Here is a 24,962-nt window from a genome sequence, read left to right on the forward strand (position 1 = left end):
AGACAGATGTAGAATAGATGTGCGGAAATTTGCCTTTAGCCAGCAGGTGGTTAATTGCTGGAATAAACTTCCATCTGTTGTTGGGAAGTTGATAGGTTAAATAAATTTAAGGAGGAACTGGACAAACATTTAGAGGAAATTGTCTTTTTTTTTTTTGGCTGAAGCTGCATGAGCTCATACGCCTGCTTTCCTGCATCACATGCCACTACTACCTTCATCAATATCATTGATTAATAAACAAAACAACAATAGGCCGAACACCGAACAATATTATATCATCATTCTTCCCTTTCTTGGTGATTCCTTTCTACTTCTCTCTCTCTTTCTTTCCCGGTGCAGCATAAGCACCAAGCTTCCTTGCACCATATGCCTAATAATAATAATAATGACACTGTCTGTCACAGAATAATATCTTACTAGCCTCAGCTGTGTGTCATGTGGCGCAACAGTCGGGGAAAAAAAGAAAAAGGAGTGAAGTTAAAAAGTGTAAGAAAAAGGATTTTATGTAATAGTAATTAGGTATTTTTTTTTTTTTTTTCTTTATAGAGCTGAGAAACAGTTAGTTTTTGAAAATAAGAGGCATTAGTCTGATTAATGACTTCGTTCTGTTTTAGAACAAATAAGAATAGCCACGAGGAATAAAGATAAGTTATAAGATTTGCCTAGTTTGAAAATATTATTACCAGCCATATGGTGCAAGGAAGCCCGACGCTTATGCTACACCAGCCAAAAAAAAAAAAAAAAAAAGTTTGTTATTCATTAGGTTCGCCATAAGTTTACCGACCCAATACGGGATATGTGGTGTTCTCGGGGAAGGGATGTAGTTGGTTGAAACGAAAGACAAGATTCTTGCTTCGCAGTATCTTTAATGACTTCCAGCTTTAGTATAAACAAAAGAAAGTATACTAAAGTTTAACTGTAATTGTAACAAGAAAATAAATTCTAAACCAATTAAAGTACCAGTTTTATTATATTTTTTGTCATATCAGTCATACTTCTCTGAGCATTTCATATTTTTGAGTAGGGCTTTCTCATTTCAAACTTGTAAAATTCTGCGCAGCTGAAGTTAAAATTACAAAAAAACTTGAAGGATAGCTTCAACAGTATCGGGGTTTCTCTCGTTCATCCACTGCGCCTTCATCAAATAAAATATTCTTTCTACAGAGCCATTGTGGCCTGGAATGGCAAAAATGAAATGTACTCACATAGTTTTATTAGCCCCGACTTCTGCTTGTTATGTTTTGTTTCCTTAAGAAACTTGAGCCACTTCTGTTGCATATCATTTAATTCCATTTTTTATCATCTGACAGTTTATTTTTCTCTGTATAATATCTGAGATAAATAAACTGATCGAAATACATGTTCGAATTTCCCATATCCATGTTTTTTTCTTGGAGATAAAGAAGGGACTTTTTGACAGATTCCCAATTCGGATTATTGTTTAGACACATCCACTCAAAGATGGAGAACATTTGAAAAGACACCGCCCATTTCTGCATGTAATCATAGGCTGAATCATAAAAACTATTTACCTCCTTCAAAAAAATTTCAGTTGCTTTCAGAACTGTCTTTGTTTTTCAATTTATTTAGGGTTTGTTTAGTTTGCAATCCAAGAAATTTAGAATTTTTACACTCGATAATGAATTTGATAGACTGTTCTAGTAGAACTTTCACTTCAATCACTGTGATATTGGATTTCTCAGTTTTTTAATTTGCTTTTCAAAAGTGTATAACTTAAAATATATGAACAAAAAGTATACCTCTACAAGAGGATGTGAAAAAAATTCAATTATTTTGTTTGGAGGTTTACTGTTGGCTGCAAAAAAACTCTTTCAGAGGCTCCCAAATCTTCAATATTCGTTTGACAGTAAACATTAATGATATCCACCTAGTTCCTGAATGTGATAGCAATTTTTGATATGTAACGTCAGCATATTGATAAGTCTTTCAATCTTTCTGTTCTTACAGCATAGTTAGCAAAATAATTGAATATTTTAACCACAATCATTTCTACATCAAACTACAATTTTTCAGCTGCCGTTGAAATTGTATTGTGTAAAATGTGTGCTGGACATCCTACTCCTTTGACTTCTCTCCCTAATTCTGAGTTCAGTCTCCGGAAAACGTTATTTTGGCCTTTTCTTTCTAACCCGCCAGAGTTTGTGTTGGTGTTATCACCACAGAAAGCAACAAGTTTTTCAGCATGAATTCCAAGATTTTTCAGAGAAGTTAAACAAAATTCTCTGATAGTTTCTGACATCTCATTAGGCAATGAACTTATCTTAATTAATTTTTGTTGCTGACCTTCTGTTTCCATAAAATACTATACCAAAGGTGGAAATATTTTCTCTGCCTTATGGGTGCAGACATCCAAAACAATACCGTAAAATTATATTTTTTTCAGCTCTGCAATGCATTGTCTTACTGAGAAAGATGCAAGAATGTTTTTTATAATCACCGAAGCTTATTTCTTGCTGTTGATTGTTTATTAACTACTTTTGAATCTGGATATTTCAAGACATTGAGCTTTGTAGTACAATCTAAAGAAACAAATGACTCGTGATGTTTTACAACATTGTACGCTGTGGTCAATTTAGCAGCAGCAATCAAGAGATGTTCTGAGTCCTTTTTGATCATAAAAGTTCAAATATCTTTTGAACTTGAAGCTAGTTTGATGTTTGAATTATAAATCCTTGTTGATAAGTGTTGTGTTGCTGTATATCAGATTTGCCGCTGTGAGAAATTAAAATATAGGTGCTACAAATACAACAATATGCTTCCTCATTTGACTGTCCTTTCTTTATGTACGACCATTTTTTTGGAATAGTCTTCAGAAAAATGGCACTTTCTTTTTTGCATTTTATTTCATTCTACCCTATACACAAACAAAAATAAACTCGTAACGATGCAGATAAATAGGCAGCACGAGTGAACGTTATATCCTTACTATTGTCTGTGTCAAACTAAACTGTCACAAGGGAAGATTTCGCCACCACACTGTTTCTAAGTTAGAAGGTAGGCTAGTTAGTGAATTTAGCGGAAATTCCTTTATTAGGCTGATTCACATGACTTGAGCCACACGAATGAGTGTTCATGTGTTCAATTACTTTTACGCTAATTATCTTACATTTGATCACCTTTTTAATAAATACGGGACAATTTACATGGCATACGGGACACAAGACCTCAATATGGTGATATTCCAGTATGTATTGTTGATCCCGAATTGTCGATCAATTCGGCTCTGGAAAGATTGTGCAAGGCTCAAGGGGTAGAATTTTTTTCAGCCTGGTCTGTATTTGTTAACAGGAGAGACTGCTTCTACAGGGGATTTTAATGGGGGATTTTAATTTCCCAGATATTGACTGCAATTTGTGGATTGGTCACTCACACACTAGCAAGGGTTTTGTGGATTTATTGGATGATTGTTTTCTACATCAGCATGTTTGGGAGGCAACTAGAGGGAGTAATACTCTTGATCTTATTATCAGTAGTGATTCTTCATGCATTAAGAATCTGCAGGTAAATGAACCACTAGGTGGCAGTGATCACAGTGTGCTGAAGTGGGATTTACTCAAAAAGGTAACTACCATTAGGGGTAAAGGGAAGGGTTATTGCTTTCGTAAAGGCGACTACAATGGACTGAGACAGTATTTAAATTCTATACAGTGGCGCCAACTGATGATGTTACCAACAGCAAATCCAAAATGGGAAGCATTCAAAGAACTTATCTTGGAAGCTACTAGGCTTTACATACCAACTAAGAAATATTGTTCAAGGTTTAGGCCTAAGTGGATGTCAGATGAACTAATGAGACATATGGCAGAGAAGAAAAATGCATGGGATACATACAAATTAACACGTGACACAGAAGCCTATGATAGATACAAGTTGATCTGTAACCAAGTTACAAAGGAGGTTAGGCAGGCGAAGGCAGATTACGAGAAATCTTTGGCAAGGGATGCAAAGAAAAACAGCAAAGAGTTCTTTACTTATGTTAACTCTAGAAGGAAGGGGATTAGCATTAGCATTAGTAGAGGCATTTGATGCAAGAAAGCAAGCTTATGCAGCATCAGCCAAAAATAAAAAAAAACCACTTCCACTTCACCCCTCTGTTCGTTCCAAATACCTGTCCAGCTGAGCCTTAAACTTATTTAGGCTATCAACCTCCACCACAAGGGATGGAAGTCTGTTCCACCAACCACCCACCCGCTGGCTAAAGGCAAATTTCCTCACGTCTATCCTACATCTGTCTTTCCTCAATTTGAATTTATGCCCTCTCAGGTGATTTTTCTGAGCTAGAGGAAGAATACCATCAGCATTGAGCATGCTTAAACCATTCAAGGCTTTATACACCTCTATCAGATCACCTCGCTGGTGCCTAGTCTCCAGACACTGTAATTTGCAAAACTTAAGCCTTTCTTCGTAAGAGCACCCCTTTGTTCCATTCACTAATCTTGTTGCCCTTCTCTGTACTCGTTCCAGCAGCTCTACATCCTTCTTGAAATGAGGCCTCCAGACCTGTATACAGTACTCTAGGTGTGGCCTGACCATTGCCTTATACAATGGAATAATCACCTCCTTATCCCTGCTGGAAAAATTCCTGTATATCATTGACAATACTCCATGAGCTACTCTTGCAGCCCGTCTGCACTGCTCAGAGAACTTCATATCTGCCTGCACAACCACCCCCAAGTCCCTTTCATTCTCTACCACTGTCAGTGTAGTACCACAGAGTTGATACGTTGCTCTGGGGTTGCTGTTTCCCATGTGTAGTACTTTACATTTGTCAATGAATCAGATTGGTCCACTTGATATCGATGGGTCAACTGTTGATGATCCTGCTCAGGTAGCTAACAAACTGAATGAATATCTTGCATCAACATTCGCACATGAGGAGTTATTCAGCGAGGGGAATGCCAGAGGTGTATTCAACTCTGGCAGTAAGCTAGAGAATCTTGTAATAACTGAGAATAAAGTGGAGGAGAAATTGTTGAAGATAAATACAAGAAAGGCAGCTGGGGTGGATGGGATCTATCCAGTTATATTAAAGAAGGCAGCAAAGGAAGTAAGCAAACCCTTAGCCATAATTATGAGAGCTTCCTTGGACTCAGGGGAAGTACCCATGAACTGGAGATGTGCAAATGTGACCCCAATTCACAAAGGAGGATCAAAGGGCGACACAAGTAATTATAGACCTGTTAGTTTAACTTCTGTTCCTGGAAAATTAATTGAGACACTGGTTAAAGAAGCACTGCAGGATCATCTAGACAAGACTTCAGTTATAGCTCAGACACAGCATGGTTTTGTTAAGGGGAAGTCTTGCCTGACCAATTTGATTGGATACTATGATGCAGTCACAAAAGAACTGGATGCAGGGAATAACTTTGATATTATATACTTGGATCTTAGAAAGGCTTTTGATATTGTTGCACATGGAAGACTGCTGCACAAATTGGAGCAGTGTGGCATTGGAGGCAAATTGCTGCTATGGATAAAGGGGTGGTTGAGGGGGAGAAGACAGAGAGTGGTAATCAATGGACACTGCTCATCGTGGAATAATGTTATTAGTGGAGTCCCTCAGGGTTCAGTATTGGGTCCATTATTGTTTTCTGTATTTATAAATGATATTATATTGATGATGGTATATCCAGCTTAATGTCCGTGTTTGCAGACGATACAAAGGTTGGCAGGGTTGTCAAGGACACTACTGACACTATGCTACTGCAACAGGATCTGGAAAGGTTGAGCAGATGGGCTGAGAGGTGGCAAATGAAGTTTAACATTGACAAATGTAAAGTACTACATATGGGAAACAGCAACCCCAGAGCAACGTATCAACTCTGTGGTACTACACTGACAGTTGTAGAGAATGAAAGGGACCTGGGGGTGGTTGTGCAGGCAGATATGAAGTTTTCTGAGCAGTGCAGACGGGCTGCAAGAGTAGCTCATGGTGTATTGTCGATGATATATAGGAATTTTTCTAGCAGGGATAAGGAGGTGATTATTCCCTTGTATAAGGCAAGGCGACTACAATGTGGTCAGGCCACACCTAGAGTACTGTATACAGGTCTGGAGGCCTCATTTCAAGAAGGATGTAGAGATGCTGGAACAAGTACAGAGAAGGGCAGCAAGATTAGTGAATGGAACAAAGGGGTGCTCTTACGAAGAAAGGCTTAAGTTTTGCAAATTACCGTGTCTGGGGACTAGGCACCAGCGAGGTGATCTGATAGAGGTGTATAAATGGTTTGAGCATGATCAATGCTGAAGGGATTCTTCCTCTTGCTCAGAATAATCACCTGAGAGGGCATAAATTCAAATTGAGAAAAGACAGATGTAGGATAGACGTGAGGAAATTTGACTTTAGCCAGCGGGTGGTTGGTTGGTGGAATAGACTTCCATCCCTTGTCGTGGAAGTTGATAGCCTAAATAAGTTTAAGGCTCAGCTGGACAGGTATTTCAAACGAACAGAGGGGTGAAGTGGAAGTGGTTATTTTTTATTTATTTATTATTTATTATTTATTTTTTTTTTTGGCTGATGTTGCATAAGCTTGCTTTCTTGCATCAAATGCCTCTATTAATGCTAATGCTAACTTGGAAATAAAGGTTTTATTTATAGGGGGAATTGCTGCTGTTGAATTTTTTTGTAATTTTTTTTAGGAACCACAACACATTTAGCTTTAACTTAATTTGAGCATAAAGGCTAAGAGCTAACACTGAGTTTCTTCAGCTCAGCAGAGTTTGGGTGAACCCCTGGTTCAACTTGTCCAGTAACACTAAACTGTGTTTCTTCAGTCATAGCATCTATCATTTTTCCAAGGAGAATAGACTTAATGGTGCACTTTATTTTATTTTATTTTATTTATTTACTTATTCTTTTTTTTTTTTTTTGTGTTTATTTCTGATTATAGGCTTCATCTGGTCATGGCTTTGGCTTATATTATTGGATTCCTTACTTCATGGCATTACAGTCCTTGTAGAACCTTGGCCTTCTCAATGATTTTTCTCCAGCTGTCTCTTTTTGAGACAGTCTGGCTATTTCCTTGAGATTTATTTACAATTGTTTGTTTTCTGGGGTGGGGTTGTTAGCCCCACACCCAACCCCCAACATGGAGGACAAGGGTAACTCTCTTAGTCTGAGTGATCACCTGTAACCTCTCCAGCATGGGAGGCCCTGCTGGTAGTTAGACTACTGCCATTTTAGCTCACAGGATCATTTGGCCACACAAGCCCCACCACTACGTCAAAGTGGAGATACTTCCGGGAGGTATATTATTGGATTAAAACGTGGAATTTCACATGATTTATATTGCTAAGTATTGAGACTGGGTGTGCTTTTTTTATATTCATTCATGGGCAGTTTTACAAACTATCCTCTGATTTCTATTGGTGATAGCAGGAGTGTTTGACATTATTTTAATTCTCAGCAATTAATTTATGCTTATTAGTTTTGTGCTTACATCTGTAAGTTAACTTAGTAGCCATGTTTTCTGCCATTGCTCTCTGCTAATTTTTCTTACCTTCTCCCACCTTTGTTTCAAATCTTTGTGTGATATTTCTGCTTTTACCTTTCTGCAAAATATTACTTTATTAATATTAAGAGTGCGTGTGAAATAATATGCATATGTTTATTTGTTATTATATTTTGTTTTATTTCTATTTTTCAGATGGAAGCATTGGAAGTATATAAATTGGATGCTTCCAAATCTAGATCAACCACTCTTTGGAAGACAGAAACAGAGTATTGTGCAGATGCTGTAGAGTGGTGCCATTTAGAACAAAACAGGGATCTTATGGTTTGTGGAATGTATCAGCTTGAGGTATGTGCCACCATATTACTTAGACATTAAGTGAAAGAATAAATTTTGGATTTTAAATGCTGATGTAATGATTGTTCTTTCAAGAGAAAATTGATGACACAGGTAAATGACAAGTAAATGCCAAGTTTCTTAAAGTAAGATTTTCTTATAAAGGTGGGCGTTTGGGTGAGTTGTTGCTACATTTTTTTTTCAAGTTTCATAGTTTATTAACCCTTTCACGAGTGAATATGCCACATGTGTGGGTCCACCAATGGTGAAATTTTGAGTAGCAGGCTCTGCTGAATGAGTTTGTTTAGGAAATTTTGAAATTTTCCAAAAATGAAATCTTTGTATCTAAATGCTTTTAAATATATATTTTTTTCTTATTTTGATCTGATTGCCAAAAATCAAATCAGAAAAAGTTAAAATACTTTAAAAAAAAAATTGTAAAAAATATAAACTAGTGGATGTTGTTATTACTCTTTGCTACATTAATGTTCTATGTACAGTGAAATAAACAAATAATAAATAAAATAAATTTTCTGTTTATACTCCAGGACGACCAGGTCAGAGGAGTTCACAAGATAGTATTTAGCAGTCATGGGCTTGAACCCCGGTCAATCAAGGCAGGTGTACTTATGCACCTGTGCACTTGACCACTCGACTACGGTGGCCAAATTGCATTTTTGTATTTTGTAATGAAAAATTCAAAAATTTTGTGTTTCATGCTTATTTTCAGTGAACAAAACTTATTAATTTTGCTTGAAAAAAAAGAAAGAAAAACATTATAAACATGAAACTACAGTCTCTTCTATTTTCAAATTATAAAATTACAATAAGCACATTATAAGATGATAATATGATGTAAACAACCATACTCTTTTACACAAAACTGTAAACAATTATAACCTCAACACTGGCATCTCATTTACCAGCATGTTTCACTAAATAAATATGTAACACTGTATAAACAATCCCTGTCACTTCTAAAATTACTCAAGTAGGACTTTAGGAAGGTAAACAGATCAAAAGCCACTGATCTTGAACAACAATTAGCTGCTCAGGTACATCTTTGCCAAAGTCCAATTGAAACCAAATTTATCACACACATGACCGCACATCAGGGTGTTCAAGTGCTCTAGTAGAGAGGCCAATTTTATCTGCCATTTTGAAATAAAATTTGATCGAGATGACCAAGCCTTTCCCAAAAGATACTGAGAGATTTAGCATGACTGACATTCCATTTTTCTCTGGTAAAATTAATTAATTGGTAAGGTAACAAAGCCAATTTGATTTTTTTACCAAACCAATTTGTTACTTCATTGGATTTATTCCCCAACTTTGGTTGTACCAAATAAGAAGCTATAGTACCATAATATACTTCTTCTTTCTTATTCTGAAATTAATTGCATATGTATTTATTGCTGAATTGGTTAGCTTCTGATAGTACTAATAGAAATAAGTACAGTGGATTCCAGTTATTTGGGCCATCAGTTAATCGGGGCAGCCGTTTATTTGGGGTAAATCTTAAAAAACAGAACCCAATCGAGAAAATAGCCAGGGTTTACTTCGCTTAATTGGGACAACATGCCGTTTAATCAGGGCAAGAGACCGCAGCACTCTAGATTACCCTACGATTGTCTCCGACTGAACCACGTGGTACGGTCGGATTTCTGGAGGTCACAACCATAAAACAATAAAAACAATTAGCAGTCACCTGTTTATTGGGCTTTTCTGTTAGTTTGCTATCCATTTACTATCATAAATGGATAGTAAACTCGATCTTAATGAATTTGCGATAATACCGACAGATGGAATTCTGTGGGTTATTATGGTGAAATGTGTTTACACTTCCATGAAATCTTCAATCATATAAAAAAATTAATTTTCAGAATCTTCTCTTCATTCTTGTTTATAAAGCTTCATAACTTGTTACTCCATTCTCACTTGCGCGTATCGTGTTACTTGCAGTTTGTGTGTGTGCCGTGTTCTTTGTTATTGATTTCTTATCTTTTTACTGTTTTAAATTTTAACCCGCATACACAAATTTCAGTGAACAGAAATGTCAACTAGTTAGTATGTGTGTGCCGACCGGGCTAGCTGGGTGGGTAAAGTACCTGCCTGGCAACCCAAAGGTTGCGGGTTCGAATCCCGCCTCGGGCTTGGATCAGAGTAGTGCAAAAACTTTGGGAGGTGCATTATAGCCATAGAAGCCGATGCACCAACAACTAACAAAAAAAAAAAAAGAAAAAAGTTAGTATGTATTAATTATTCTGATTATCACGTATATTCTTCCGATTTTCATGTATCATTTAATTTTTTAATTGGTAAGGCAATAAAGGGTAAATTTGTGCTTAATATAGCTTTACTTTTATAGCCTGTGGATAATATTCCTTCTATTTTCACTAATTAGAATTGCTGTTTAATAGAATTAAAATTCAATTCACAAATGTGATCACAATGACCGGCACTTACTACACATCTTATAATGAATGGTACTTTACTATGGTGACTCCACCGTAACGTGATTTGATTGTACAGTGAACCAATTGTAAAGCGGGGGTCCATTGTATTTTTAACTTTTTTTACGTGAAACTTCAGATAATTGAGGCAGCTGCTTAATCGGCCCAAAATGCACTAGTAGTAGTAGTGGCATATGATGCAAGAAAGCAAATGTATGAGCTTATGCAGCATCAGCCAAAAAAAAAAAAAAAAAAATTACACCATTCCCTCCAAATGCCTGTCCAGTTCCTCCTTAAATTTATTCACCCTATCGACTTCCACAACAACAGATGGAAGTTTGTTCCAGCAATTAACCACCCGCTGGCTAAAGGCAAATTTCCGCACATCTAATCTACATCTGTCTTTTCTTAATTTGAATTTATGACTCCTTAGGTTCGTAATCTGAACAAGTGGAAGGATCCCATCAGAATTCAGCGTGCTGAACCCATTCAAGGCCTTATACACCTCAATCAGATCACCGCGCAGGTGCCTAGACTCCAGCCACTGCAATTTGCAGAACTTAAGCCTCTCTTGATAAGAGGATCCCTTCATTCCCCTCACCAATCTTGTTGCCCTTCTCTGTACACGCTCAAGTAAATCTACATCCTTCCTAAAATGAGGCCTCCAGACCTGTACGCAGTACTCAAGGCGTGGCCTGACCATTGCCTTATACAGAGGGATAATCACCTCCTTTTCCCTGCTAGCAAAATTCCTATATATCATTGACAAAATCCCATGACCTGCCCTGGCAGCCTGTCTGCATTGCTCAGAAAACTTCATATCTGCCTGCACAATTACTCCCAGGTCTTTTTCATTTTCTACCACCTTAAGTGTAGTACCACACAGTTGGTACGTTTCTCTGGGGTTACTTCTACCCATATGCAGTACTTTGCATTTGTCAAGGTTAAACTTCAGTTGCCACTTCTTAGCCCATCTGCCCAAATTATCTAGATCCTGTTGCAGTAGCACACTGCCATTACTGTCATTAACAACCCTGCCAAACTTTGTATCATCTGCAAACTTCGACACTAAGCCTGATATACCTTCATCAATATCATTGATAAATATACAAAACAACAGTGGACCCAATACCGAACCCTGTGGGACTCCACTAATAACATTAGTCCAAGAAGAGCAGCACCCATTGATTACCACCCTCTGTCTTCTCCCACTTAACCATCCTTTTATCCATTGTAGCAACTTACCCTTAATACCATTCTGCTCCAATTTGTACAATAGTCTTCCATGCGCAACAGTGTCAAAAGCTTTCCTGAAATCCAAATATATGATATCAAAATTATTTTTTGCATCCAGTTCCTTTGTAACCACATCATAATATCCTATCAAATTTGTCAGACAAGACTTTCCCTTAACAAACCCATGCTGTGTCTGAATTATTTTACCCGGAACAGAAGTTAAACTAACTGGTCTGTAATTACCCATGTCACCCTTCGATCTCCCTTTGTGAATTGGGGATACATTTGCACATCTCCAGTCCGTGGGGACCTCCCCTGAGTCCAAGGATGTCCCAAATAACCAGAATCGACTGTATTTGTTTGCACTTTTCATTGATTGAAAAATAGTTTATTAAGCCGGATTATAGAACAGCAGTTAACATTTATTAACTTTAGTAAATTAACTTTGAATAAATAAAGTAAATTGAAGTGAATTAACTTTAATTTATTGATACCATATGTTTTGACTTCTATTAGCAGATTTTGAATTAAAGAGGAAAAAACTCTTAACATTTTATTAGCTTATAGGTAGTAAATGCCGTTGGGTACTGAAAACTTTATGTAGTTATTCTTTATAATCTAACGAAATATTAGAGTTTTTTTGTAAAGTTTTTTTTGTTAGTTAATTTAAAAGTTTTCTTTAATTTTAAATGCATTGAGAATCACCCACAAAGAGGATGCTGGAACATATCGCTCACTAAATTTAAATGTTAATGTTAATTAATTATCTGTAATCCAGTTTGATAACCATTTTTCAGTCAATGTGATGAACTATGTTTCATTTGCAAGTTATTCTGCATTAAACTCTGCCTTTCAACAAATACAAAATAAGTGAAATAAATAATATAACTGAGTAATAAATAATTATAGTAAATAATAACTACAAAATAAGTACAAAATAAATAATATAACTGAGTAATAAATAATTATAGTAAATAATAAATAACTACAAAATAAGTACAAAATAAATAATAGATTTATTTATTTTTATATAAACGATAATTGTATAATCAATTTCATTTTTTTAAGGAATCCGATGCTGTCTCTGCTAAGCAATCTCGAGTTGGAGGTATTTGTCTTTATGAATTATTACCAGACAAAGGTGGATCATACTTCTGTAAATTAGTTAGTACTGTTGCCACTAGTGGTGTATTGGATATGAAATGGTGTCCAGATTTATTTGATGATATCTGTATATTGGGTGCTGTTTTAAGTGATGGTTGTATATGCTTATTTAATTTGGAAAGTTCACAAGAATCTTTTATAAGAAGTCAGAATAGAAAATTACATGAAATGTTCAGATTACATCTACAGCATTTGAAGGACAAATTACCTTTGTCTTTAGATTGGTCATCATGGATCCATAAACAGTAAGTATTTGAATAAAAACTAATTATTTCTAGAAACCAGTGCCGAATTTACTGCAGAAATTTAAAATAAAAAATTTAGATTTTAAATTTTAAAATTTAGAAATGCAGAAATTTAGAATAAACCATCAGAAATTTAACTATTTGAAAAGGGAAGGATATATGGCATTTCTTAGCAAATTATGTTAATATAAAGAAAGACACTATTAAACCACATGCAAATGCTAAGTACATTTATTGGAAAGGTTACTGTGCTGTGGTAGTTATCGTGTTCTCTTATAACTTTCCATTAAACATAAGTATTTGCACATAGTTTAATTAATAATGTCTTTATTTAAATTAATATCATTTGCTAGAAATCGAAATGTTTTCTTTGAATTATAAGTACTACTAATATTCATTATTTAGGTATATTCTTGTATTTTCTCAATTGCAGGGCAGTAATATGACTTTGTTCATATGAGGAGTAAGGTTTTAGTTTTTGTAACTTTAGTTTTTTCCCAGTATTAATCCTTACTGACAGACCACTTGCTATATTATTAATAGATTGGTATGGCCTCCTGCGGTCACTAATTGCGTGCTTACTATCTTTTCTGATTTTTGCAGATTTCTGTGAATTGTGTTTCTTTTATGGTTTTGTAGAAGATTAACTTTTTATTCTGGATTTCATTTAAATTTCTGTTGTTTTTCAAATACAGGCTTACTGTTAGGTGGCTGTGCTCATATTTAGAGAACAGCATATACGGCATGTGATCTTAGTATATGCATTTTGTTTATAGTTCTGTTAGTGATGCTGCTGTTACAGTAGCAGCATCACTGTTTTCTGTGATTTCTTCAGTCACTTCTTTACTTGTCTAGTTTTTCTAAAACAACTAATAATAATTATTTGCCCTTGAAAAAATATTGGGAACATACAGTTTGTCTGTGGAGTGAGTTGTTTTCTGTGCTTATTGTTTTGTACATATCTGTTACTTGTTAAACAATTATTCAAGAATAAAAATTCCTCCATTTCTTACATGGAGAAATGGTTATTTATTTTTCATACAAATTATTTTTTTCTTTTTCTTTTCTTTTTTTCTGTGTGTATGCAATAATGAAAAAAATATGGTAAATCATTACATTACTTCAAATACAAAGAGCACGTAATCAAGTAAAAAAATTAAGAAGTATTATTTTCAAAAATGGAACAAAATGGAATTAAAGTTATCTGCATCATTTAAAATATTAGAGCCTATTTCAATTCTAGAACAAAGAAAATTTGGTTGTTGCTAAAAACAGACTTTTATTGCAGATTTCCTGAAAAAAAGCAAGGGCCACTGTTATTTCTTTAAAAGTAATCCATCAAAATAGAGAATTGTAGGATTTTAATTGTGGTAAATGAGTAGTTTGAAGGTGCTAATCACTTATGTTAGTAAATATATACAGTATAAAATATATTTCTAACTAACTAATAGCAAAAAAAAATAAACTAAATATATGTAATATATACACTGTGCTGCCACTTTATTAGGTACACCCCTGCTGGGCACACAAATGTTTGTCCCACAACATTGCAAGTCACATGACCACAGTTGTGGATATGAATGCAGCAGAACAACCTTTCTAGTATCAGTTAAGCGTACAAACCGTAGCAAGAATGGGAAAAAGGAGTGATCTAATGGACTTCAAATGTGGCATGGTAGTAGGTACAAGACGTGCTGGACAAAGCATCTCTCAAACATCAGTTCTCCTGAACTTTTCACGCAGTTTCAAGGGTGTATCAAGAATAGTGCAATGAACAGAAAACATCCTCTCAACGGCACTCCTATGGAAGAAAATCGCTTGTTGATGAGAGAGGTCAGAGGAGGATGGCTAGAACTGTGCAAACAAACAGATGGGCCACAATGTCGCACATCACGTCAGAATACAGCCTTGGTGCGCAGAACAAAATATTGCAACAGACCATTAGTCGCACTTTGTCACAAATGGGCTACAACAGCCGACGGCCACATCGCGAACCTTTGTTATCAATGAAGAACAAGAGAGCACACCTCCTGTGGGCACGGCAACACCAGCACTGGACTATCGAGGATTGGAAAACAGTTGCTTGGTCTTATGAGTTGAAGTTCCTGGTGTATCATGTTGATGGAAGGCTCAGAATTTGGCAAAAACAACATGAATCCATGGACCCGTCATGTCTGACAACTACTGTGCAAGGTGGTGGGGACAGTGTTATGGTGTGGGGAATGTTTTCTTGGCACCCAAAGATTCATGTCTGAATGCCACATCGTACCTAAACATCGTTGCTGACCAAGTGCATCTGTTCATGTTGACAGTTTATCCTCAGTCAGATGGTTACTGCCAGCATGCGCTGGCGCACAAAGCCCGAATTACTATGGAATGGTTCCAGGAACATGACAATGACTTTTCTTTGCTGCAGTGGCCCCCCCTCAGTTCCGGGATCTCAATCCTATTGAACATCTTTGGGATGAGCTGGAAAGGGCTGTTCGCTGCAGGCCTACATCTCTGTTGAATCTCAAGGAACTGCATGACACACTCATGTCTGCATGGTACTCCATTCCTGCACAATGTTTTCAGCATCTTGTTCAATCCATGCCTAGACAAATTCAGGCTGTTTTGAAGGCTAAAGGAGGCTCAACACACTACTAGGTAGGTATACCTAATAAAGTGGCAGCACAGTGTATATCTTAACTAACTAAAAGCAAAAAATGTATTTATATATTTTTTGTTTTTAGTTAAGAAATTTTATTTATAGTTGCAAGTTACAATTACATTTGAAAGTTGCTGCAATTCTGCCAAGACTAATTTAAAATTCTAAAAACAATGGTATAGTATAATACATATAACGTAAACTTGATAGTATAATAGATATTATTGCAAATAGAGTAATACGTATTATTGCTGCATAACCTATGAATATTATTGCATTTAGGTATCTATTAGTTCAGAGTAGTATTCTAAAATTAAATTGAATTTAAGCAGAAATCAGACTAGAGTAGCAAAGCAACAGGCTCAATGTAGCAGAAGTGCTTTGACTTGGGGGAGAACTGAAGGGGACAGTTTTCTTATGAATCATGGCCTTACAAAATGTGCTACTTGTGAAATGTTTATGGATCTATGTGGAACAGGACAAGGAGGATGTCTTTGTGTATGTTTGGTGCAAAGAATGTAAGGAAATTAGGCATGAACTCAGTGCCTTGATGGGCATTTATGAGAGCTTGAAGAATAGGATCATGCCCTCAAATGAATTAAAATGGGACTGCCCATCAAGCTCTCAACTGCCCAACTCAATTCTAGAGCTTACACTTGTACATCATACAACACAGCAGCAATCCCCAAGGCAGATTGCACTGGTCCCACAGGAGGTAGTCATTGATGGTGACCCTGTTGTCAGGGAAGCAGGAAATATATTGTACAAAAAGATAGGTGAAATAGGACCATGGTCTGTCTGCCAGGATCAAAAGTAGGTGAAGTTGTAGTTGTGATATTGTTGTACACATTGGCCCTAATGATATTGTTGTACACATTGGCCCTAATGATATTAAGAGTAGAAGATCTGATGAGTTATTTAACATGTACAGGGAAATGTTGGGAAAAAGTTGCAAGTTACAATTACATTTGAAAGTTGCTGCAATTCTGCCAAGACACGATAGGAGGAAGTACATGTTGAGAACCTTGTCAGTAAGTTGAGTCTTGGAAAGGCTGTGCAAGGCTCATGGGTAGAATTTTTCTAAGCATGGTTTGTGCTTGTTAACAGGAAGGACTATTTTTAGAGAGATGGGAAATACTTAAATAGAAGGGATGCAAGAATATTTGCTGATGCTATCGTGGCAGTGTCCGGTGGGTTGGAAAATTGCTAGCTTTGGAGGATACACAGACTAATATATATAAATTAGAGTCACAGGCAGAATTAGATAAACAGGCAGAAGTGAAAGTGATTCTTGCACTGCTTCTGTTGGAATGTGCAGCAGCCTGGAAAGCAAAGTATGGGTCATCATGGAACAAGTAGGTACATGGGCTGTGTTAGGGTAAATAAGAGTAAAAACAGGTGCATGTATACGTACACATACACTAATACTAGGAGCATATTAAATAAATTTGATGAATTTGATGCACCGATGAAGTCATCAAATTCAGACATTCTAGGATATCAGAAAAGTATCACTCAGATATAAGGAATGCAGAATTTGAATGTGGGGAGTACCAAAATGTGTACCAAAAGGACAGACAAGACAGGAGATGGAGGTTGTTAGCATTAGTAGTGGCAAATGATGCAAGAAAGCAAGTGTATACAGTATCAGCCAAAAAAAAAACAAGATGCCTCCCATTTCATCTATTCATTCCCACCAGTATTTTATCTAGTTCTTAATTAGATTTAAGATCTATCAACTTCCACAACAATAGATGGAAGTTTGTTTCAGCAGTAAACCACCTGCTGAATCTCCAGATGCTGCAGTTTGTAGAACTGAAGCCTTTCTTGGTAAGAGCACCCTTTTGTTCACCTCCTGACTAATTTCTTTGCCCTTCTCAGTACTCATTTTAGCAGCTCTGCATCCTTCCTAAAATGAGGCCTCCAGACCTGTATGCAGTACTCAAGGTGTGGCCTGACCATTGCCTTATACAATGGAATAATCACTTTTTTAACCCTGCTAGCAAAATTCCTGTATATCATTGACAAAACCCCATGAGCTCTCCTGGCAGCCTGTCTGCATTGCTCAGAGCACTTCATATCTGACTGCACAGTTACCCCAAGGCCTTTTTCATTTTTCACTACCCTGAGTTCAGTACCATACACTTGATACATTACTCTGTGCCTACTACTACCCATGTGCAGTATAGGCACTCTCCGGCTTATGCGATACTCGACTTAATGAAATTCAAGTTATTTTACATAAGTTTTTGCCAGCCAGTGCAAACTTAAAAAAATTGTGGAAACATATTTTGCATTCCATAGGAATAAATGGAGGTATCATGAAAATATTGTTGTGAAAGTATCGTAATGTGAACTTAACACGTTTTTTTTTTTTTTTTTTTAATTCGTTCCAAGATCTTGGAAGTTGAAATTTTTGCTATATAACTAAGTATTTATCTCTCTAAAAGGTCATTTTAATAATGGAAATTGCACCACACTTTCATTGTTATCATATGTTCCATTATAAGAATCAATTTTGAACGCCTTTGTGATATTTTTCTAAAACCCATTTCTGGAGGTCACTACCATAAAACAGTAAAAACAATTTGCACTTTCCAGTTTATTGGGCTTTTCTGTTAGTGCAGTCTGTTTATAAACGGGTAGTAAACTCGATCTTATTACATTTGCGATAATACCGATAACTGGAATTCTGTGAGTTTTTACGTTACGGTATCATGGTGAAATGTGTTCCCCTTCACTGAAATTTTCAGTCATATAAAAATCATAAATAAATTTTCAGAATCTTCTCTTCATTCCTATTCACTTATTACAATGGTGAAGGGAAAGGGACCAACGGAAAGTGCAAGTGCTGGCAGTGCTAGGAAACGAAACAAAATTGATTTAGAAATGAAGTTGATTAATTAAGAATTACGAAGCAGGACAAAGTTGTCCTCTATTGCATGGAATTAGGTCTCGCTCTTCAACAATGAATACTATTTTAAGGGACAGTGCATGTATAAAAGAACATGTTAAAGGATCAACGCATTTAAAATCAACAGTGATCACAAAACAGCGTTCGGATGCTATATTGAAGATGGAAAGGCTATTAATAATATGGATGGAATCAGATTTGGAAGCAAGTTCCCCTGAGTCCAATGGCCATTCAAGCAAAAGCAAGAAGTATTTATGAAGATATTAAGGATAAGTATGGTGAACCCCAAGCCAAGTTCGTGGCAAGCAACAGGTGGTTTAATAGGTTCAAGCATAAGCATCACACTGGTTTCCAAAACATTAAAGTATGCGGTGAAGTCACCTGTGGCAATTCTGCAGTTGCAGAGAAATTTTGTGATGTGTTGGAAAAAACCCCTTCTAAATCTCCACAGCCCTCAACTTCCGCAGCGGCGTGCTTACCAGCTGGAGAGTTAATTCTGACAACAATGCTCGAAAGGTAAAACTTGATGACGTTATGCCTGTCTCCTCTTTCTTTTTGTAATTTTATAATTTTGAAATTTTTGTAATTCTGTACACTTTTGTAATTTTTCCTGTGCATGAGATAAAAAAAATTGAATAAATAATTCTATTTACATGTTCGTCGAACATTTCTTTTTTGCTTCAATCAAATTCAGCGGGCATAGTTGTGAGTGCTGCATAAGCATTTAGGGAAATTCCGACCTATGCCTATGTAAAATTCGACTTATATAGAGTTCTGCAGAATGAAACCCTTACGTAAGTCAGGGATTGGCTGTACTTTGCATTTGTCAATATTAAATTGCCATTTTTCAGCCCATCTGCCTAACCTTTCTGGATCCTGTTGCAGTAGCATTCCTGTCATTAACCACCCTGCTAACCTTTGTATTGTCAGCAAACTTGGATATTAAGCCTGATATGCCTTCATATTTATATTTATCAATCTCGTTGATAAATATAGAAAACAACGATGGGGGCCAACACTGAATCCTAGGGGACTCCACTAATAATATTAGTCCATGAAATGCAATGCGCATTGATTACTACTGTCTGTCTTCTTCCACTCAACCATCTCTTTATCATTTACAGCAACTTGCCCTTAATGCCATACCACTCCAATTTGTATAGCAGTCTTCCAGGTGCAACAGTATCAAAAGCTTTCCAGAAATCCAAGTACTGTATATGATATCAAAATTATTTTTCGCACCAAGTTCCTTTGTGACCACATCATAGTATCCAATCAAATTGGTCAAACAAGATTTCCCTTTAAAAAACCCATGCTATGTCTGAAGTATAATTACAGCCTGGTCTAGATGATCCTTTATTACTTCTTTTACCAGTGACTCCATTATTATCCCTGGAACAGGAGTTAAACTAACAGGTCTCTAATTACTTGTGTCACTCTTTGATCCCCTTTTTGAATTTGGGATATATTTGCACATCTCCAGTCTGTTGGGATGCCTCCTGAATTATGGATGCTCTCCTAATTATGGCTAAGAGTTTGCATACTTTATTTGCTGCCTTCCTTAATATAATTGGATAGTTCCCATCCACCTCAGGTGCCTTTCTTATGTTTAACTTTAACAATTTCTCTTCCACTTTCCTCTCAGTTATTATTACAAAATCACTTAGCTCATTGTTAGAATTTGATATACTTCTGGCATCCCCTTCCCTAAAGAATTCCTCACGTATGAATGTTGATGCAAAATAATAGCAGTTAAATGGTTTTGAAAGTTTCATTTTTAATTGTGTTACTAAAAATATGAGACAATTGAAAATAACAGGCTAATTGAATTCATTTTAAAATAAAATGAATTTGTCTTACTTTCTTCATCCAGTATAATGAAATTTCATTATAACAAAGTAATTTGTGTAGTCCTAAGAGTTTTAACAGGTATAACATCAGTTATAGAGGTGTGTTCTAAATTAAGTCCTAGTTTAAATAAAGTATACCTCTGAAATGAACAAAGGTACAGATATAATTCAAAGTGTATTTTACTAGAGTAGCCTTAAATTTTTTTGACAATTTGCAATTTAAAAATGCTCAATATGGCTGCCGCGAGTAACTCAACTGATGTCCCATCTGTATTGCAGCTCATCTCACACAGGTGAGCATGTTTGTATCTATATCAGCATCAGCTGGAATAATTCTGGCTCCGAGTTTATCTTTGGTGATTGGTAGAGGGGTAAGACACACTGTATCCTTGATGTATCCCCACAAAAAGAAATCCGATGGGGTTAAGTCTGGTGACCTTTACTTTTTTATTTGCCATCAGTGTCATCACCAGAAAATTGACAGGAAATGCCATAAACTAAAATAGACGATGTGAAATGCTTTTTTTTAAAATTGGGACTTAATTTACAATCATTCTGTATATTAGTTAGCTGTAATACAATATATTACTAATGTATTTGTATTGTTATTGATAAACTCATCACCATCATATGCAAAAGAAATACTCATAAATAAATAATTTTATCTTTAGGAATGACCATAATATTGCAGTTAGCGATAGCTCAGGATTTCTTAGCTTGCTCCAATTATCTGCAAGTGATTTTAAGTGTTTGTCTAACTGGAAGGCTCACGATTATGATGCATGGATTTCAGCCTTTGACTATCACAACACTTATGTCATTTATTCAGGTAGTATATATTCATTTTCAATTATCATGATAGTCTTTTTGTACATACACTGATGAGCCAAAACATTATGACCAGCGAGTCGTTATGCAAATCGAAGCAACTGAAGGTGAACTACGGCGTGTGCACGGGTTGGGACACGGTATAAAAAAACACCTGATACTGAGCCCCGTTAATCAGTGTTACTCTTGTTCTTCAGATGGGAAAGGCAGCAGGCTTAAGCGAGGGCGCCTCCGTAGCCAGGTGGGAAGGAGCAGCAGTGCGTAACACATGCTTCTTGATTGGATCGGGGTTCGATCCCGTCACCACCAAATATGGAGGATGCAGAAAGGTCAGGAAATGACTACCGCATATTCCTGGAGCAATATGGCCTTAGTTGCTAATGCTCCTAAAAACCAAATAACAAACAAACAACAAACAGCTTTAACGAGTTTGACAAAAGCCAAATTATAATGGCCAGACGACTGGGTCAGAGCATATCCGAAATGGCACGGCCGGTGGGATGCTCATGGTCAGCCATCTACCTACTGAAAGTGGTCCGAGAAGGGAGAACCCACGAACTGCCGGTGAGGTGTTGGACGACCATGGCTCATCAATGCTCAATGTAAGTGAAGGCTCTCCCAGATAGTACGTGGCAACAGAAAGCAACTGTGGTGCAACTCACCAGTAATTGGAATGCCAGTGACAGGAGTAATGTGTCACAACACACAGTACATCGAATCTTGCTGAAAATTGGGGCTGCATAGCCGCAGGCAGCTCCGAGTGCCCATGCTAACCACGTTTCACTGACGACAGCGTCTACAATGGGCACGCGAGCATCGAAACAGGACCTTTTGTGATTGGAAGAAGGTCATCTGGTCTGATGAATCACGTTTCCTGTTGCACCATGTGTGCATCATTTACCTGGGGAAGTGATAGTGCCTGGATGCACCGTGGGACGAAAATAAACCTATGGCGGCAGTGTCATGCTTTGGGCGATGTTCTGCTGGGATACCCTGGGTCCAGTCATCCATGTGCCGGGCACTCTGACGTCTACCATCTACCTAAACATCATTGCCAACCAGGTACACTCTTTCATGGCAACGGTCTTCCCTTCTGGTGGTGCCGTCTTTCTGCAGGATAATGTTCCATTCCACACCACCTGGATTGTTCGAGACTGGTTTGCGGAACATGAGGAAGACTTCCAGGTATTGCCCTGGCCTCCAAATCCCACAGACATCAATCCCATCGAGCATCTGTGGTTTGTGTTGGAACAGCAACTCCGATCTGCGGCATCTCAACCACAGACCTTACAGGAGTTAAAGGATCTGCTGGTTACGTGTTGGTACCAGATACCACAAGACACATTTAGAAATCTTGTAGCCTCCATGCCTTGCTGGGTACGAGTTGTTTTGGCTGCACATGGAGGAACAACATTATATTAGGTAGGTGGTCATAATGTTTTGGCTCATCGGTGTATGTGTACTAAATACAGTCGATTCTGGTTATTTGGGACACATCGGGACTAGTGCATTTTGGCCCGATTAAGTGGCTGCCCCAATTATGCGGAGTTTCACGTAAATAGTTAAAAATACAACTTTACGATTGATTTTCTGTAAGACCAAATCACGTTATGATGGACTCACCAAAGTAAAATACCGATCACTATACAATGTGTAGTAAGCGCCGGTCATTGTGATCATGTTTGTGAATTGAAGTTTAATTCTATTAAACGGCGATTGTAATTAGTGAAAATAGGAGGAATATTATCCACAGGCTATAAAAGTAAAGATATACTGTATCAAGTACAATTTTACACTTTATTACATTAACCAATTCAAAAATTAAATAATACGTGAAAATAGGAAGAATATTTTCCACAGGTTAGCAAAATAAAAATAAATTTACGCTTACGTGCATAGCTTAATTAATACTTACTGTAATATGTACATACTAACTAGTTGACATTTCTTTTCACTGACATTTGTGGGTAGGGGTTAAAATTTAGAACAGTACAAAAGATAAGTAATCAATAACAAAGAACATGGCACACACAAATGGCAAGTAACATGATACAGCGAAGTGAGAACGGAGCAACAAGTTACAAAGCTTAAAAAATAGGAATGAAGAGCAGATTCTGAAAATTAATATTTTATATGATTGAAGCACTGACAGAAAAGCCCAATAAACAGGGGACTGCTAATTGTTTTTATTGTTTTATGGTTGTGACCTCCAGAAATCCGACCGAACCACATAGTATGGTCGGAGACAATCGTAGGGTAATCTCGAGTGCTGCGGTCTCCTGCCCGGATTAAACAGCATGTTGTCCCTATTAAGCGAAGTAAACCCTGGCTATTTTCTCGATTGGGTTCTGTTCTTTAAGATTTGTCCCAAATAAATGGCTGCCCCAATTAACCGGTGGCCCAAATAACCGGAATCCACTGTATATAAAAATATATGGGGGTATCATTGTAAATAATCAATTAAAATGTGAATAACATTGAGTAAAAGATTGATGCTAGAGACATGAAATTTATAAATAACATCATTTATCCTGTGCATGGTGTTGTCATCTGTTAACAACCCATAAAACTACAAATGTACATGTGAATTGAAGACAGCAAATGGACTTTGCATTCACCATAGAAGAGCATTTGTTCATGGTGGATCGTTACCCCAAATTGGTCATTCAAAACTACTGAATTTTTACTGATTTTTGTAGACAATTTTGATGTTGTAAGGTGCTATCAAAATTGGCAATATGGAAATTTGTGAAAATATTCAAGGAGACTGGGAATTGAAAAGAAACATATCCATTGTCATTTCAAACATCACTCCTGAAATTCTACTGGAAGTGTTTTCAAACATGTTTTGAAAACATTGTTTGCCTCATACTCATTATGTTGGGATTGCGACGATGATCATTTCAACATTTTTTGTGATAAATTAAGTAGTATCAGAGAATAAAGAGTGTTACTTGTAAATTTCACATTTCTAGCACTCTTTTTAAGTTCTTTTATTGAAAATGTTACAAAGTTAATTGAACACATCTCGATAGAGCCACTCGGTTTGGTGATGTTTTGAGTAGTCAATGTTTCTCTTCACAAGCCTATTAGAATGGCTCCTGTATTGATGTAGAATGAGAGCTACTGGAGTTCTGTTGATGTTTTCCATTAACTTTGTAACTTTTTCAATAAGACAGCTGAACTTTTACACATTTAGATTGATGTCACTTCATTGAATTTCATATCTATGAGATGAATAATTACTCATATCATCTTTCAACTAATTAGAACTATTGCTTCCTTTTTGACATAGTGTTTATAACTCCTAATTACCTCATAAACGAGGCGCCTCCGTAGCCAGGTGGGAAGGAGCAGCAGTGCGTAGCACACGCTTCTTGATTAGACCGGGGTTCGAGCCCGTCACCACCAAATACGGAGGATGCGGAAAGGTCAGGGAATGACCACCGCATATCCCGGAACAATATGGCCTTAGTTGCTAATGCTCCTAAAAACCAAATAACAAAAATAACAAAACCTCATAAACGAGTTTCTTTCCTTCATGTTACAGAAGTATGGATTGTGACAAACAAATTAAAACTTGGTACTTTGCTGGATGAGATTGAATCACATCCATCAAAAATTGACACTAGTTTGGTTATAATATATTTGTTCCACAATTTTGCCCAGGCACATTATAAGGGAATATATGTTGATGGATTGGCAAAAAAGACTTGAGGGACTCTGCAAGGCTTTTGTAGGGAAATTTTTATCAGATTGACCTGCCCTATTAGGTAGGAGAAATCCTTTTTTGTAGACATGGATTGCATTTGAACAG

General features: G+C 36.7%; 1 protein-coding gene across 1 annotated transcript in view; it reads left to right on the plus strand.

Moving 5' to 3' along the window:
• Window positions 1-490: 490 nt before the first annotated feature.
• The window catches only part of LOC150084136 (diphthine methyltransferase), a 61,054-nt gene continuing 36,582 nt past the window's right edge, over window positions 491-24,962 (plus strand). The window contains exons 1-4 of the mRNA XM_090376129.1: window positions 491-519; window positions 7,668-7,820; window positions 12,566-12,906; window positions 20,989-21,146. Coding sequence (XP_090232255.1) covers window positions 7,668-7,820; window positions 12,566-12,906; window positions 20,989-21,146 — 652 coding nt within the window. The 5' untranslated portion in view covers window positions 491-519. The remainder of the gene's footprint in view (window positions 520-7,667; window positions 7,821-12,565; window positions 12,907-20,988; window positions 21,147-24,962) is intronic.

This window comes from Mastigoproctus giganteus, chromosome 6 (assembly GCF_048544385.1).
Source record: "Mastigoproctus giganteus isolate SK-2022 chromosome 6, ASM4854438v1, whole genome shotgun sequence".
Classification (NCBI taxonomy): domain Eukaryota; kingdom Metazoa; phylum Arthropoda; class Arachnida; order Uropygi; family Thelyphonidae; genus Mastigoproctus; species Mastigoproctus giganteus.